The 18230-nt window shown below is 49.0% G+C and overlaps 1 protein-coding gene across 7 annotated transcripts in view; it reads left to right on the forward strand.

Moving 5' to 3' along the window:
- The window catches only part of DCLK2 (doublecortin like kinase 2), a 176083-nt gene extending 163159 nt beyond the window's left edge, over nt 1-12924 (forward strand). For 5 of the 7 annotated variants that reach the window (XM_054485680.2, XM_063664175.1, XM_063664174.1 and 2 more), the window contains 4 exons: nt 2930-3026; nt 3632-3712; nt 4890-5006; nt 11510-12924. In XM_054485680.2, the coding sequence (XP_054341655.1) occupies nt 2930-3026; nt 3632-3712; nt 4890-5006; nt 11510-11737 (523 nt within the window). In that variant the 3' untranslated portion in view covers nt 11738-12924. Of the gene's footprint in view, nt 1-2929; nt 3027-3631; nt 3713-4889; nt 5007-8952; nt 9036-11509 lie in introns of those variants that run through there. The other 2 variants (XM_063664176.1, XM_063664177.1) reach the window with 1 other exon arrangement.
- The last annotated feature ends 5306 nt before the right edge of the window (nt 12925-18230 follow it).

An 18230-nucleotide genomic window follows, 5' to 3' on the forward strand; every position in this document is an offset into this window, starting at 1 on the left:
CAGATTGTGGAGTATCAATGCGATACCAAATCCAGTGTGGATTTAATCAGAGCAGCTTTTCTTACATGACTGCTAAGAAAGATAAATTAGCTTTCTATTTTTCTAATGTGGGGCAGGCCCCAACTGTCAAAGCTCTTGCAACTCACAGTGGATACTTCAGGGTCCCATTCTCATTGCTGAGACACCCTATGGTTTTGTTTGTTGACTCAGGGTATTTTGCCAAGAACCAGCTGCTATAAATGACTGCTGTGCACACACTTCCAGCTTTTTAGCTGTTTATTAACAAAAGCTATATAGATTAACAAAATATAAGATATTTGAGATTCCAGAAAAAATAAGGGAGCGGTGAGTGGAATAATAGGTAAGGATGACTAAAAGAATGATTGTGGAAATAGCTCATTTTTAATATCTTTTTCTAACATCGTATGTTGGAGCCCTCTGGTTTTCTGAAGTTTTCCACTAAATCTAATAATCTTAGATGTATTCTGTACTCACTTTGAAGGAGCAGTAAGCTGAGTTCACTCAGCAGGGAAATAACAGTGAAAAGGAAAGAAAACATTTTGACACTAAGAAACATGTGTGCATTCACAGGAAATCACTCTTTGGGACAGTAGTGGGAATCTCTTTCTCTTGCCTGGCCCAGTTATTTGTCCTGACTTTCGCTCCTCGGTGTGCCTCTTCACCAAACTCCGTGGACCAGTGGGTGTCCATTCAGCTGGGCTTGCTTTTTTTTTATTTAAGTTCTAGGGTACATGTGCCCAATGTGCAGGTTTGTTACATATGTATACATGCGTCATGTTGGTGTGCTGCACCCATTAACTCATCGTTTACATTAGGTACATCTCCTGATGCTATCCCTCCCCCTCCCCCTACCCCATGACAGGCCCCGGTGTGTGATGTTCCCCTTCCTGTGTCCAAGTGTTCTCATTGTTCAGTTCCCACCTATGAGTGAGAACATGCAGTGTTTGGTTTTTTGTCCTTGCGATGTTTGCTGAGAATGATGGTTTCCAGATTCATCCATGTCCTACAAAGGACATGAACTCATCCATTTTTATGACTGCATAGTATTCCATGGTGTATATGTGCCACATTTTCTTAATCCAGTCTATCATTGATGGACATTTGAAATAGGAACACTTTTACACTGTTGGTGGGACTGTAAACTAATTCAGCCATTGTGGAAGACAGTGTGGCGATTCCTCAAGGATCCAGAACTAGAAATACCATTTGACCCAGCCATCCCATTACCGAGTATATACCCAAAGGATTATAAATCATGCTTCTATAAAGACACATGCACACCTATGTTTATTGCGGCACTATTCACAATAGCAAAGACCTGGGCTTGCTCTTAAATGTCATGAATATTTACAAAGCTCACAAACTCTACTCTTTTTTTTTTTGAGACAGAGTCTTGCTCTGTTGCCCAGGCTGGAATGCAGTGGTGCGATCTCAGCTCACTGCAACCTCCGCCTCCCAGGTTCAAGGGATTCTCCTGCCCCAGCCTCCTGAGTAGCTGGGATTACAGGTGCACACCGCCATGCCTGGCTGATTTTTTTGTATTTTTAGTAGAGACAGGGTTTCACCGTGTTGGTCAGGCTGGTCTTGAACTCCTGACCTCAGGTGATCCACCCACCTTGGCCTCCCAGAGTGTTGGGATTACAGGCGTGAGCCATCACACCCAGCCAACTCTACTCTTTAATAGGAGAGGAACGAGGCAGCCATGTCATCACAACAGCCCTAGAATTTATTGCTAGACACTGTCCTGAATGATCTGTTTCTCAGGACACCACGCGTGCCCTTGTTCCCCTTTGAGGGGATTGGTAGCAAAACCCTGAAGGCTGGGTGAAGAAATTCCAAGAAAAGTTTGCACACTTGCTGGGTAATACTTAACTTGCACTCCTGGATTTTGAAGTTGACTCCAACAGCGCATTCTGAGCTTTCTCATGGGGCCTTGTAATGGCCTGGAAAACTAGTGATGCTGTTCCTCACTCTAGCCATCAATGCACCCACCAAGTGAGGGGGGTCTGGAGGTGAAGTTATATGGGAGGTTGGGGACGTCTTCCCCAGTGGTGTTTCCACATTTCCATGACATCATTCATGAGAAGTCAGGTCAGCCTGTATTCATCAGGCACTAACTGTGTAAGTGCACCTCCGAGGGTGGGTCGGTCAGGCGCAGGTGGGAGGGATGCCCCTGTGAGCTGCTGACATGGGTTTGCCTCAGCTTGTGCCATTCTGCTTGGCATCTTGGGTTGGCCCTTCCTCTCAGACTGAGCTTAAATGAAAGTCAGTTTCCAACGGTGAACTAATTATTTCATGAATGTTTATCCAGATCCTGAACTCCTTATGACTTTTTCATATGTTGGCTGTTGCACTGATCTTTGGCTGTTAAAGTGGAAAGAAGAAGGGAAAGGAGATCGGACTTAGATTTTCTGCCTTTCCTTTCTTGTTGCCATGACAGCTTGAGGGCAGATGCTGATTTTTTTCCCCCTCGAAATGAGGATTTCCATTATTTGTGGATTCAAATATTATCTTGAGTGTGTGTGTGTGGTAAATATACATAAGAAGATCGATCACTCACCATTTTTAAGTGTACAGTTCAGTACCACTATATACGTTCACATTGTGTGCAAGAATCACCACTGTCCCTTTCCAGAACTTTTCCATCTTCCCAAACTGAAACTCTGTATTCATTAAGCAAATGTTTGAGTCATTGACTCTGTCTCTTTAATTCCTCGGCCTATGGAAATGTTCTTTGGCTCATTGTCTAAAAGGAGAAGTTCTGACTTTACAAATGGAATTGAGAGATACGGAATGCCCAAGTCAGAGCCAGAGACTGCACTCCTTTCCCCACTCTTCCTGTGGACATTTTGTTGAAAAATTCTACGGTGACTTTGACTTTTCTTCCATTTCTTTGTCACTGGCTTAGTGAGAACAATCTCCAGGAAGATCTCTTCGACCAGATCTTGGCTGGGAAGCTGGAGTTTCCAGCCCCCTACTGGGATAACATCACGGACTCTGCCAAGGTACCCTCCAGGCCTGTTTCTGTGGGTTGTATTACGTTGTGGGGTCCTCATCCATTGCACAGGGCTGTAGCTGCGCTAGGTATTGCATTCCAGAAAGTTCCTTGGCTTTTAATGTGTGGTTCTTCTTTTAAGTTCATCCCATGGTATGGTCTCTGAAGTTCTTGGCCAAATTCTTAAAGCTGGACTGGCCATCTTTCCAGTTTCCCTCCATCCTCTTGTGCTCCTCTAAGTTCTCAACATCCATTATTTCATTTACTCAAGAAATACGTATTGGGCACCCATCAGGATACAGGGATAAACTCGTGAAACACACTGAATTGCCAAAAGGAAAAATACTGCAGTTTTAGACTGTGGAATAATAACAATGACCAGAACTCTAAAGTGAAAACATCTTAGTTTCACATGGACTCGGGAGAGACTGTCTTTTCTTTTGCACTGTTTATAAGGCATTAGGAGAGTAGGTGTAATCATGTTTAGGTTTGAATCAGTTAGCAGCTGTGCTGGCTCTTCTCTGAAGTGCTTGCCACAAACTCAGATTTCTGTATTTATGCTGGAATTACCTCCTTTCTCCTCCTCTGTGGTCTGACTTGTTTGTTTATTTGTAGGAATTAATCAGTCAAATGCTTCAGGTAAATGTTGAAGCTCGGTGTACCGCGGGACAAATCCTGAGTCACCCCTGGGTGTCAGTAAGTACCCACATTCCGAGGGAATGGGCCTCACTGTGCTCTGTGGCCAACAGTACGGTTCCTCACTGTGATGTTTGCCCATGCAAAAGTTATGCATCCAAGCTCCATGGTAGATGTCTGTCTGTTCCATTGAGCAAGTAGCATGAAGATGGCTCCCCAAGAAAGCAGTTGGCACTAGGGTCCCAGTCTTAGACCCTGCCCCGTGAGTCACCTGGGCAAGTCACTGTCCCTTTCTTGGCCCCAGTTTCCTTATCTGCAAAATGGAGTTGGCCATAGTGCTCTTCCAGGAGGCTTTTAGCTCTCGTCTTCTGTGGTTCCAGGGTTTGAGAGTTTCCAGGGTTTGCCCTGGTGATGAGCCTGTTTCAGACTCTGATCTTTGTGCCTTCAGGGCACGTGCTCTCAGGAGACCTCTTGCTGTTGATGGGGAGGCTGAGACCGGGTGGCTTCAGAGCTGGGTGGAGACACATGATATTGACTAGAGTTCCCTCCCAGAGGCTCAGGTGGTCTCTGGGAGGGAAACATGATCCAATAAATGGGGACCGTGGGAATTACATTTCTCCCATTTCCCTCATTTCTGGGAGGCTCCAGGAGAGTGAAGTTAGTTTAGTTAGCCCAGGGCTTTGTTGACTCAGGTTGGGAAGCTCCCTGTGTACCTCCACTGCCCCATCCACCCGCCGTCCGGGTGCAGTTTCTCTGGATCCTGCTTGCTGCTCTCTTGGGCTAAATGACGTGGTTCTTGGACCAAGTAGCTAAGATACCACATTTTTTTTTATTATAAGCAATAAAGACTAACAACTAAATGAATTCTTGATTAAAGTAAAAAACAATTACCTTTGATGCTTCCATGGGAGGGATCATACTAAATCGTGTGCCTTGGGTGAGGGTCTCAGTAGCCTAAAGTGTGTCCTGCTTTGTGTCCCGGGAGACCTGTGCCCTCTCCTGGGCCTGCTCTAGTCCTGAGGGGCAGAGGGAATGGTGTGGGGTCTTTCTGAGGGCATGGGACTACTGAATAACAACAGTTATTTTTGAAAGATCATTGTTTCTCTGTGGCTAAGAGGGGCGCATTTAGGAAGAGGCCAGGAGGGTGGTTGAGGCGGGGAGGGGGACTCTTAAGGAAAAGACAACTCAAACGGGAGGATGGAAAAAGCATTGTATTTGATTGTTTTCTTTCCTGTAGGATGATGCCTCCCAGGAGAATAACATGCAAGCTGAGGTGACAGGTAAACTAAAACAGCACTTTAATAATGCGCTCCCCAAACAGAACAGCACTACCACCGGGGTCTCCGTCATCATGGTGAGTGGAAGGCGGCAGCGTCTGACCTGACTGCGGAGCCGGCCTTGAAGTTTTTGAATTAGATAGCCGGGAGCTGCCCTCACATGGAAGTTGGTGCCTTCCGTGGTCCTATTTCATATGAAGATTGGCTTGGCATGTGGAGGGCACTCGTCCGGCAACTCCCAGGCTTTGGGCACTGTGTGGAGGGGCTTGTGTAGGGACCAGCAGGCCTGGTGTGAGGGGTGCAGGCGTCAAGAAGCTCCTGGCCTGGCCCTCTGGGCAGCTGCTTCCACTCTTGTCTCTGCCTTCTCATCTAGAGAGACTCCCAAGCCCTGGAGGGGTTTCTTGTGTTAGGAATTAACTCCCTGCCTACCCCAAGGCCTCAGAAATAGATTATTAGAGATGTGAATTATTCTTTGAGACTTGGGATAAGAAACAGCCAAAGCTAAACATATTTCAGTTTTAAAAAATCAGTGTTTTATGAAATACAGTTTGGGGCTTTTAAGAGTACATAACCAAGGAAAAAAATATATATTCATTTTTCAGGGTTGGTAACATTTTATGAGATGTCAGTGGCAATGATGGCCTTGTTTTTTTCAGCCTTTTCTTCTTACAAAATGGTTCTTAAGGCAACTTTCCTAAGTACATAAACACAACAAATTAGAATGAAAAGTGACAGGAGAGTAAATGAATCAAAAGGAAAAAACAATGAACCAGAGGTGAGGGCAGCACACCCGCAGCAGCTGTCCAGGCCTGAGCCAATGCAACCCTGGGCCAGAAGGCCAGCTCACCGTGAGCAGGTAGAAGCCAACCAGCCACCCAGGCAGGGACCTTGGTTCTCCCCACGCACTCGCAGGAGCAGGGAACAGGGGTGGAGTGGCCTTTCCCAGAGCTGGAGTTGGCTGCAGCGGCTTTCGAATCAGACCTGCCGAGGTGATGGGCGTCTGAGTTTCACATCTGGGCCCCCCGTGACTACACTGAGTCTTGACAGCTTAGGATGGGCCACCTCCACAGCTCCGTCACTCGTACTTGGGACAGGCCTCTCACCCTGTGGGAAGGTCCTCCTTGTTTCCTACCCAACTAGAAGGGAAACAGTGGCATATTCTCATGGTACATGGTTGTCTGGGAGCCTTACCTAGGAAGATGCAGGGTTTAGATAGAAGCTATAAGGAAGCCACACACATAACCCACATCCCCACACCCCCACACCCCCACACCCCCAACATCCCCCACACCCTCCAAACCACACATCCCTCACACCCGCCACACCCCCCAACACCCCCCACACACCACACATCCCCCACACCCCCCACACACCACACATCCCCCACACCCCCCACACACCACACATCCCCCACACCCCCCACACACCACACATCCCCCACACACCACACATCCCCCACACCCCCCACACACCACACATCCCCCACACCCCCCACACCACACATCCCTCACACCCCACACACCCCCCACATCCCCCACACACCCCCCACATCCCCCACACACCCCCCACATCCCCCACACCCCCACCACATCTCCCACACCCCCCACACACCCCCCACATCTCCCACACCCCCCACACCCCCCCACCCCCCCCACATCCCCCACACCACACATCCCCCACACCACACACCCCTCACACCCCCCACACCCCCACCACACATCCCCCACACCACACATCCCCCACACCCCCCACGTCCCCCACACCACACATCCCCCACACCCCCCACACCACACATCCCTCACATCCCCCACACCCCACATCCCTCGCACGCCCCACACCCCACATCCCTCGCACCCCACACACCTCCACACACCTCACACCCCCCACACCCCCACACACCCCACACCCCCACACACTCCACACCCCCACACACCCCACACACCCCACACCCCCCCCACACCCCACACACCCCACACCCCCACACATCCCACATACCCCTACACACCCCCCACATCCCCCACACCCCACATACCCCTACACACCCCCCACACCACACATCCCCCACACCCCCTACACCACACATCCCCAACACCCCCCACACCACACACCGCCCACACCCCCACACCCCTCACACCCCCCACACAACCCACACCCCACACACCCCCCACACCACACATCCCCCACACCCCCCACTCTACACATCCCCCACACCCCCCACCCTACACACCCCACATAACCCCACACACCCCACACCCACATCCCCCACATATACACCCACACACCCCACACATCCCACACCCGAACACACCCCACATACCTCCACACACCCCACACCCCCCGCCCCCCACGAGCATGCAGCACTCTGTTATATGGATTGAGCCTCCCCCAGGTTCTCAGCACCCACTGGGCTGTCATTCTCTTCTGTCCCCAGGGGCGGCTGCATTTATATGGCCATCCTCTGTGTGTCCTTGCAGCTCCCCAGCTGCTCCCCTGCCAGAAAGTGTGCTCTCCCTCTCTCCCTCTCCAGACAGAGCCTGGGTTTACAAGCTGAGTCTTTTGATGGCTTGCAGGACTTTAGGGGCGCTCTGTGCCAAAGCAGTGAGAAGGCCTTTTGAGTTGTGGTTTCCCTCGAATTTTAGCAGTGTTTTGCTGAAAGCCTGAGAAAGTCAGAGTTGTCAAAGAATTACAGCTTAGACACTTTGAAAAGAACCATCTTGATTGAGCCAACAGCATGAGAATGTTTCCAGCGATTCCCTTGCGAGAGCTAGCATTGATGGATGGGCTCAGTGGTACACAGCCTCGCTGTGCACTGCGTTGTAAGGCAGCTTCTTGGAAAATTTAGAAAAATAAAACATTAAAAATTGGCATACTCAATGTGTCATGAAAAAACCTTAAGAAGAGAGATTGGTTGGGATCAAAATTTAATAACCATATTAAGTCTTCTGAGAGGAAGAACCTTTAACTGCCCTGTGCCCAGGGCTTAGGAGAGTTTGCTTGGAGACTGTGAAGGGAGTCATTGCTGGGGTCACTTTTTGACTCAGGGGCCCAGATAGGAATCAGTGGCCATAGGCCTGTGCCCGGCCTCTTTATGGCTGGCTCTCAGCTGACGTTCTGGAATGATTAGCTGTTCTACAGGCTCTGTCCTGGAGAATGACGCTGAGACCCCCTCAGACAGAACCTATGTTGTGTGGTTTACAAATACCATTTTCCATTTGCTGATGAGGAGTTCAATATTCAAAAGACAAACCCCTGGGCTCTGACAGGGTGTTTGTGTGAAGGAACAACCCGTTATTGTTTGCAGCCCTGATGGCGACTGTAAATGTTGTATGTTTATGTGTGTTCAGTTGTCATTTTGCGCATGTTGGCAGGGTGTCCCCTCTAACCCCGTGTTCCCTACACAACTCTGCAGGCTGTTAGCTCAGAGGAACTGCTGATGTCATGATCCCATTCAGTACCTACAGGGAAATTCAATCAGGCTTGCCTCTGGTGGCACCCATTCTCGATGGCCAAAACACCAGCCTGTGAATTTTGGGCTGTCCCCAAAAGTGGGAGGGGAAGGCCTGCCGCTGATCCTCCCCTGGCACAGGACCCGGTCTGGGGCATGGTTGTGTGGGGGAACTTGCAATGCTGCTGTATCGTCCTCCTCGTCCTCCTCGTCCTCCTCGTCCTCCTCGTCCTCCTCACATCACTGTGCGTCCTGTCTTCGGGAACAGTTTTAAGTGTTTTTACATTAAAAATAACCTCAAAATGACTCTCCCTGGTACTCATATGTCCTCATAACTGAGACTGTGTGGCCAACCTGGTTTTCTGCAGATACAAATGATAGTGGAAATAGTGTCAACCGTCTGGAGGTTGAATCATCAGATAACTTACAGATAGGACCTTCCCATCTGCTGTCACCCTAGTGTTCTCACCCCCAGAGCTGGGGCCTGAGATTTCAGTGAGAAAATTACGGGCTAGAAATTGGTCCATAAAGGTGAAAAAAAGTAAAGTTGATGGTGTTATCTGCATTTTATTTGACAGTTTGATTTGACAGTTTGAGAGGCACCTCAGAGTTTCCTTCTTTACCCCGCTGAGACAGTGGGAGAGCCTGAAGCAGAATCCTGGTATTCACCACGCTGCGTCCGACCAGCGCGCCCCATCCTCAGCCCCTCTCACGCCTGCATGCTTGTCTCAGTTTCTGATGCCACCGTCCGGCTCTCAGCTGCTTACTGGTGTGGGTCTTCTGTACCTACTCACATCCTTTCCATTCAGCCAAGCAGGCCCCTGGAAAACTTTATTTTCAAACTTCTCAGCTTGCCACACTGCCTGCCTGCCTTTCCAGACCAACAGCTGGTGAGAGCACGGGAGGAGTCCTGTAGTTCTCCTGCCGATGCTGTTTCCCACTTAAGTGAAAAGTGGCTTTTCGGAAAGAGCAGCTTAAGATGGGTGCCTTCATGAAGGCTTTTGTTCTTTCTCCAGCTGCATTTCCAAAGATGAGTTTGTATCAGTAAGTGTGATCTCAGCCAGCCTTTGGGATAAGAGAAGATAATTTAATGGGCAAGGCCTTGGTTTCAGGCAGGGCTGAGGTGTGGGATTACAGTTCTGTTTTCTTGGACTTGTCCTTAGCATGCGTAAGAAAGGACAGAGCAGAGTGCACGCAGGACGGCCTCCCAAGTACCCGGGGAGCTCGCCCCAGCTGCAGAGACCAGGAGAGACCATCTTGTGGTGGGAAGGGAATGTCGAGAAGCCGCCGTCACTCGGCGCCTGCGGTGCAGACTTGAGAAGGGACGGATTCAAGGGCATTGCCTTCTTCGCTGGGGAATTATGCCTTGTTTCAGGGGGAAGTTGGGGAAGGATTTGGGTTTATTGCCTTAATTTAAGATAGACAAAACTGTTTCACTCGTGTTGCTTCTGTTGAAAGTAAGTCTAGTTTCTGTCCCTGCTTCTCTCCTGCCTTCTGCCTCTCCCGCCGCCTGCATTGCTTCCCTCTGGCTAGGTCCAAGGCCATGGTATGTACTAACCGCACTGCCAGCCTGCCTTCTGCCACACACGCCCCTGTGCTTCTGACAGGAAGAGAAAAGGAGAAATAACGGGGGGATTGTTTTCTTGTACCCAGGAGACATTTTGTGGTAGGAAAAACCTGTATGCTGGCTCTCTGCTTCCCATGTAGGGGGGGAGCATCTTTTAGTAGAGTTTTCCACAGTTACCCTTTTTCCAGGTAGTTGAAATTGTCCTTGGAAATTATAGGGATTTGGGGAGTTTTGTTTATTCAGACAGGATCTTGCTCTGTTGCCCAGACTGGAGTGCGGTGGTGTGATCCTACCTAGCTCACTGTATCCTCAAACTCCTGAGCTCAAGCCATCCTCCTGCCTCAGCCTCCAAGTAGCTAGGACTACAGGTGCACGCCACCATGCCCAGCTAATTTTTAAATTATTTGTGGAGATGGAGTCTCTGTGTTGCCCAGGCTGGTCTCAAACTCCTGACCTCAAGTGATCCTCCCTCCTTGGCCTCCGGAAGTGCTGGGATTATAGGTGTGAGCCACCGCACCCGGCCGGAAATAGATGACTGTTCAGCTTGAACTTGGCAGGGCCTGTGGAGAAGCAGCCATTCCACAGGTGGCCCCAGGTGCCCTGGAGGCCGCCACCCAAGTTCGTCTTAGAAAGCCCTGTTGTTGATTCTTATTTTCTCCAGATTTTGTTTGTTGTTGTTGTTAAAGTACTGAAAGAATCTCTAGTGCGTTTTCCCCTCTCCCTCCCCAGGTTAGTTAGATTACAAAATGCCTCCTGGCAGTTGTTCCTTTTAGCTAAAGGTGCCTGGGAACTGCCATCTCCTTCACTTTTGGGAAGCCCAGTGAGATGGCAGCTTGACGGGCTCCCCTGGACAAGCAGGAAATAGAGAAGGAGAAAGGAGGACCAGGGTCCCTTCCCCAGCCAGGCTTAGAACGCAAGGTGACTGCCTCACATGTTTGTGGCTGTTTCTCTGTTCCTTGAAGAGCTGAGCAGATTTAAAAACTTTCAGAATGTTTCAGAATAAGGAAGCTTTGCTTCACATGAAGAGAAGACAGGTGAGGAGACCATGGAGGATCTCAAAAAAGAATAATGTGGCTCCATCCAATTCCTGGGCCTTTTATAGGCTTCACAGCATCTCAGGTTGTTAGGAGGATTAATTATTCACAGGACATGCGGGTAACTTTTCAATCTGTGACAGAGAGCTTTATTTGGAAAAGTAAACTGTCCAAGACTGAGCACCTTTGTAAGGTTTGCTTATTGTCTCAGAATTCTTTTGAGCTTAAGGTCTGGGCTTGGGCTGAAGCGGTGAGAACCCAGGCACAGCCCAAAGCGAGAGAAGACGACAGACATCTGGTGTGTCCTGGGCTGCCAGCCTGGCTCCGGGTAGGAGCAGAGGCCAAGGACAGCCCCGTCCCCCGGTGGGTTCCTGAAACCACTGCTCTCCTGTGAGGCTTCTGGTAGAAGCTTGGCGTTATTTCTCCTCTTCTGTTTCTGAGGCCCGTGCATGCTCTGTCGTGCTCTCTGCTCGTGGCAGCTGGGACCCGAGCCTGGGTCTGGGTAATGTGTTGTCTCTGCTGTTTCCTCCTCAGAACACGGCTCTAGATAAGGAGGGACAGATTTTCTGCAGCAAGCACTGTCAAGACGGCGGCAGGCCTGGGATGGAGCCCATCTCTCCAGTTCCTCCCTCAGTGGAGGAGACCCCTGTGCCTGAGGAAGCAGTCCCAGCCCCCACCCCTTCGGAATCTCCCACCCCCCACTGTCCTCCTGCTGCCACGGGTGGTGAGCGGGCAGGAACCTGGCGCCGCCACCGAGACTGAGCCTCCTGCAGACGGGCGAAGCCGCCTGCTGCCACCCAGGAAGCCAGCCCTCTGCTCGGCCTCGCCGGCCTCCCTGCTACAGGTCTCCCTCTCTTCACCGCCTGCGCCTGAGTTTGCGGGTCCTCCACAGGCCGCCTGGGAACCGGAGCCTGGCGTGCCGGAGCCTGGCCTGGTGCTCTGGGCTCTGCCTTCTGGTTCCTGGAGGCATCAAAGGCTGCATCCGTTCTGCCAACAGCTGTTCGGAGAGACTCGTTCCAGATCATCCCCAGTCATTTTCAGTTTGTTGGACATTTTACAGCTTCACCAGGAGAATGTGTAACTTTATTCCAGCATTCGATGCATTTTTATAGAAACACTTTGGATGAACCAAGGCCTTTTCCTTATTTAAGTAGACTCAGAACACTCCCTTTCTTTTCTTTTCTCTCTCTCTTTTTTTTTTTTTTTTAAATGAAAGACTTAGAATTGCATTTGTCCTTTTGTGGGTGTCCTGTGAGAGGTGATATGGGGACTAAGAGGACTGGCTTTCTAATAGAAGAAGTGAGCACCTGAGAGGACGATTTGGTCATTGGACATGGATTGCAGGCTTTGAGAAGCGATCAGAGGCCCAGGGTGGCGGGCTCAGCCATTCAGCTTGGGGCACTGGGCTCACCAGAGACAAGGCTCAGTATTCATTTGTACACAGATGATGGGAGAAGCCACTTCTTCCCTGGGCGGTATGGGTTTCCCCCAGCTCTTCCCACACGTGTGTTAGGAAATGCCCGTGAACCTGCCCTCTGGGTTTTTTAATGAGAGGCTTGGCGCATGCGGCACCCAGCGGCTGCTTCTCTGCAAGCCAGCAACTTGCAGAGCAGAACAAGCTCCGCTCCCGAGCCCGGTACCTGCTTCCTCATCTGCATTTCATCTGGAGCAGGGCAGGTAACCACAGGAGGAGGCATGCCCGAGGCAGCCAGGACTGGGCGGGAAGGTGCTCCCTGGAGATACTCTGTGAACCTTCTGGAAGGCTGCTGGCAGTTTTTCCTTTTTGTCCAACACCCTGCTCTTTTTAATAATTGTACATAATCCGTGTATTTGTTTTACCTGCTCATCTTCTAAACTGGTGAGCCCTATAGTTCGTTCTCATTGTTAGATTTTGCCTTTTACAAGTGTACCCAACCTGCAATAAACTTTTCCCTCTTGAAAAAAAGTAATCAGGGATGGGCAAAGGTTTCTGTGCTGTTGTTTAGCCAAGGATGTGTGGGATCAAAGTTCTCCTCCTTGGCCCAGGTGCCAGTGGGTGCCAGTGGCTGTTTTGCAAAGTCTCAGGGCCACCCGGGGAAAAGAGGAAGCCTGGGGAGAGCACACATGGAAATGTGTCTTGGTTGAAGTTTGTCTGGTTACAGATGCAGAATGGGCGTGGTGGCTCAGGCCTGTAATCCCAGCAGTTTGGAAGGCCAAGGTGGGTGGATCACCTGAAGTCAGGAGTTCAAGACCAGCCTGGCCAACATGACAAAACCCCATCTCTACTAAAAAATAGAAAAACTAGCTGGGCGTGGTGGCACATGCCCATAATCCCAGCTACTTAGGAGGCTGAGGAGGGAGAATCACTTGAACCAGGGAGGTAGAGGCTGCAGTGAGCTGAGATTGTGCCACTGCACTCTAGCCTGGGTGACAGAGTGAGAACCTGTCTCAAAAAAAAAGACACATCACAAAAGCTGAAGAACAAATGGTGTGCCTGGTGTGCAACAGAGGAACCTTATGAATCAGCAGCAGGAAGGGCAGAGAGTTGGGGCAGTTGTTCCCCTGTCTCTCTCTGAGGTTGTGTGGTCTTCTGTCTCTGCTTTTTCCAGTGCCTTGTCAGCTACAGCTTTCTCTGAAAGACTCTTGTTTCTGTCCCCTCATAGTACCCACTTCCCTGTGGTTCAGGTTACCCTGGTACTGCCTCTGTCCCCAGCTTTTCAAGGCTTTACAATCCCAGGGCTTGAAACCATCTAACTTGACTCTGGATCTTCCAGTTCAGATAGCTGAAGGAATGAGTCAAGCTCATGGGCCAGGCGTTACAATGAGTTCTGGGCTGGTGCTGACTCCTGATCAGGTCCAGAAGTTGGCCACAAGGTGCGGTGGGTTGCGGGCCGGGGGAGCGGGCAGCGGGCTTCCTAGACCCACAGCTGTAGCAGGGTCAGGCTACAGGAGGATGACAGTTTCAAAAAAGCAGTGATGTATAGGTTTAGAACATTCTGCTTGTGCCTCCTCTTTGGTTACAGGACAAGCTTTTTCATAGCTTTCAATAGAAATATTTTTGTTAATGGAAGGGAAGAGCTAATAAAAGGAAGAAGGAGAAAAATGCAAACAGCGATAGAACGAGGCCTCTGGCACTGATCTGAGCCCCAAACCCATCTCCCTCCCTCAAACTGTGAGGTTCAAAGAAAGACATCTGCTAAAGACAAAATAAGTGGCCGGGCAGTGCCAGTCACTGTCAGGATGCAGGAACCTCTTCTTGTCGGTACATGCCTCCGCCCTCTGTAAGGGTGGAGGCCGGAAGTAGCATGAACTGGCAGGGGCGGCACTGCCTAGCCATCCTGTTAAAATGGTTATGACCCCAGGAAAACCTACAGAAGTATGTGGTGCTAGGGGAGCAAACCAAGAAGTCAAGTCACACCTCCAGGGTCATACATAGAATTGGCAGGAGGTGGAGCCACGATGCAGTGTTAGCTTTTGCTGACTCTAAAGTGCATGTTCTTTTTGGGGGTGGGGCGGGGGTGACCCTGTCTATCCAAGGCTAAATCAAGTCCTGGAGGGGAGGAGCTAAATAAAGGTTCTGATATAGGCAGATTGTTCATCTGCCCACTTGTTTAGCAAACATTTGTTGAGCTGTAATTCTATCTCAGGATCTAAATTAAATACAGGTACTTAACTGCTGGGTTCCTCAAATCCTGCACAGAGAGAATGGCGTGGGCTGTTTCATGTTGATTCCCTTACTTGAGCCGGGCCGAGTCTCAGCCTCTCATTTTCTCTCTCTTCCTCTCACCCTCTCTTTTCAGAAAGGTTGCTATGATAGAAATGTATTGAATATATAAATTGAAGGCATTTGGCAAAACTTCCCCCAGAATATCTTCATGGCTAAAATGGTGAAATGTGAATTAGGAGATGGTGAAGACAGCTCAGGACAGATTCACCATGTTGAAAGCAGGAGTGCTGATTGATGTTGTCTTGGAGAAAGATCTCTAGAACAGTTTGCTGTCCCACAGAAATATGCAAGCCACAGGAGACAGCATTTCCTAGTATCATGTTAAAAAATTTTTTTAAAGAAACAGGTGAAATTAATTTTTATAGTATATTTTATTTAACCAAATATGTCTAAATACATCCAAAGTATTATTTTGGCATGTAATCAAAAAAATCACTAGGATGTTTTACTTTCTTTGTTCTAAACCTTTGAAATCTGGTGTGCTTTACATTTATAGCATGTCTCAGTTTGGACAGGGCACATTTCAAGTGTTGAACAGCCACGTGGTTAGTGGCTGCCATGCTGGACAGAGCAGCTCTGCAGCCAGGCTGCAGCTTCAGTCTTTGTTCTTAACCTTTTTTTGTTTTTCCCCCGCATATGATGTGAATAACAACTTAGAATGCTTTCCTGTTTTTTTGTTTTGTTTTGTTTTGTTTTGTTTTAATGGAATGGACTCATTTAAAAGGATCTCAGCAGGTGAGGATACTGATCCAAACGCACTGTGTAGAAGTGAAGTGTGAAGTGCTGTGATTCAATTCTGTAACTACCCGAGGCAAGGCCCTGGCCTGCAGCACCGCTGAAGATCTGGGCCTGGAGGATTTCAATGATTGCCCGGTCATTAGGAGCCAACACAGCTGCTTGAACATTAGCATAATCTTAACTGTGTTATGAGAAGCACGGGCAGATCCCAGGCAGTGCTAGCTTGGGATGGAGTTCTGTTCTGGGGACCTTGTTGCATGTGGTGCAGAGAAAGAGCAATGATCACCCGACAGAGGACAGCTGAAGTGGTGAGGGGGTGTGAATCCTGGCAGCTAAGGACTGGTGGAGAAAACTGTGAGGTAAGAGGAAAGTCGAGGCACATTTGCTCAATGTCTTTGGCTGTGTAAAGGGCTGTTCCATAGAAGGGGCACAGCCTTTTTTTAGTTGCTCTGGATGGTCAGCCTGAGGTCAGCAGGTAGGGGGCACAAAAGGTCAGATTTGAGGGCAGAGTGAGAGTAAGATTCTAGTAACAGAGCAGCGCAGTTACAGAATCAGCTGCTTTCTAAAGAAGAAGATCATGACAATCACACAAGTTTGCAGCTTATGGAGTATTTCATCCTATCTCACTTGAGATATGCCACAGCCCTAAGAGATAGATACTAATATCCTTGTCTAATAAATAAGGAAATGGAATGGTCAAGAGCTTCCCCAGGCAGGGCAGGTGCCCCATGACAAGGTTTCCTCTTTTGGCAGTCAGAGATGTGTTAGGAGTGCTGCGTGTGTAAGACACAGGTGGGGTGCGAATTCATAGGAATATTCACAGTTTGGCTTTTAACCTTGCTGGAGGAGCCCACTCTCTCAAAAGAGATAGCTTGCCTGGCCAGGAACGTGGCTCACGCCTGTAATCCCAGCACTTTGGGAGGCGGAGGCAGGCGGATCACCTGAGGAAGGCAGTTCGAGACCAGCCTGACCAACATGGAGAAACCCCGTCTCTACTAAAAATATAAAATTAGCTGGGTGTGGTGGCGCATGCCTGTAATCCTAGCTACTCAGGAGGCTGAGGCAGGAGAATCGCTTGAAACCGGGAGGCGGAGGTTGCGGTGAGCCAAGATTGCACTATTGCACTCCAGCCTGGGCAACAAGAGCAAAACTCTGTCTCAAAAAAAAAAAAAAAAAGTTGCTTGCCTAAAGGCCAAACCACCCTTCATTTTCTACCACTTTGTCAGTGGCTGAGAAGTTATCAGAGCAGGGGCACTTATTTAGATCAAAGTCAGAGAGTGGTTTTTCCAGAGGGAGGCTGACATGTGCAACTTTGGTGAGTCTTGGCCAGGGGGTTCTAAGGGGCAATCTTATGATAAAAACCAAAGCCTTGAGCTTGAAGACAGCTGTGGGAAGGCCTTGCCAGCATTGAATGGCTGAGGGGAAGAAAAGCATATATTTGATATAGAGACCGTCATTGGCCCCTACCGGTGCCCCTTCATTTTGGGTGGAGCTGGGCACCACAGGCCTCCAGCACCGTCAGGTGGGCTGAGTCTGTTGCATTGCGAAGAGTGGCTGGATGCCTGTCTCTGTTGAGGCTGAAGTCAGTTCTGGGGATGTCTTTCAAATTATCCAAGGCCAAAGCTGCAAAGCAGCCAGCTTCCTGCCAGGTATGAGGAAGTGACAAGCCTGCCCAACTCCCTGGAATCTTGGTTTTGGCAAGGAAAAATATTCCTGAATTTGAGACAGAAAAATAGTTCACTTCATGTTTCTGGCATAGATCACCAAGATCTCATAGGAGCATTCACAGTTTGTCTTCTAACCCTGCTGGAGGAGCCCAGCTCTCTCAAAACAGATTGCTTGCCTAAAGGCCAAACCACCCTTCATTTCATTAGAGAGAAAAATGTGATGTGCCTTGCTCTGAGCAGTCTGCAGTTCTGGTTCATAGCAGCCAGGGCTGGGAGTGATGTGTCAGTGGTGTTAACAGTAGTCTTGAGTCTTTAGCGATCTTACGACTATAGAGCATGCAAGAAGTTCATCATGGACTCAACTTTTCAAGTCTATCTAAAAGAAAAACCCAAAAGATTTTTCTCCCACTCACCTGAGAGGAAGTAGAACTTTAAAATGGTTTGTTTTGCTATTTATGTATTTGCTACTTTATGGTCTTGCCCTTCCTTCTTTACAAGTAGGAAATTTTGAAACTTCCCAGCCTCCTTCCCCTGCAAGGATAACTTGTGAAGCCTATAGAATTAACAGTGGTTCAACTTTATGCTACACAAAACGAGGGGAGCTGGGCTGGGTGTTCTCCTGCTTGAAGTAGGAAACGATTTCCTTCCATGTGGTAGGGCAAAAATAGCCAAGTGGAGGCACTAGCACATTTGCTCATGTATAGGTTATGCAGATTTTGAGACTAAAGTTACATCTTGCTTCTGTTTGTGAACATACTTTGGCCTAATGTGATTTCATGTGGGGCTATGGGGCTAATCCATAATGAACACACACCAGGAACTGGTGAAGTTTCTCCACCTAGCTCAGTGGTGGGTTATTCCAGCTTTTAAATGAAAGACACTTCTGCATCTGGATCCAGAAGGAATCTGTTTATATCATGGGTCAGCTGTCTTTTTTAGCAGGGATGGAGAATGGGGCAGGACTGTCCCAGTAGAAAGGACTAAACCAGGCCTTTGATTTGCATGGCTAGAAGCTCTTGAGATCACAGCCAGTAAAAAGATATCAAAGAAACCTAGTGAAAATCTCTACCTCAGCCACCTTTCATGGTGAATCTAAGCTGCTGCAAGCTGTTGTATTTGCTAAGAAGGGTACAAAGTAGGTGCA

This window comes from Pongo pygmaeus, chromosome 3 (assembly GCF_028885625.2).
Source record: "Pongo pygmaeus isolate AG05252 chromosome 3, NHGRI_mPonPyg2-v2.0_pri, whole genome shotgun sequence".
Lineage (NCBI taxonomy): Eukaryota > Metazoa > Chordata > Mammalia > Primates > Hominidae > Pongo > Pongo pygmaeus.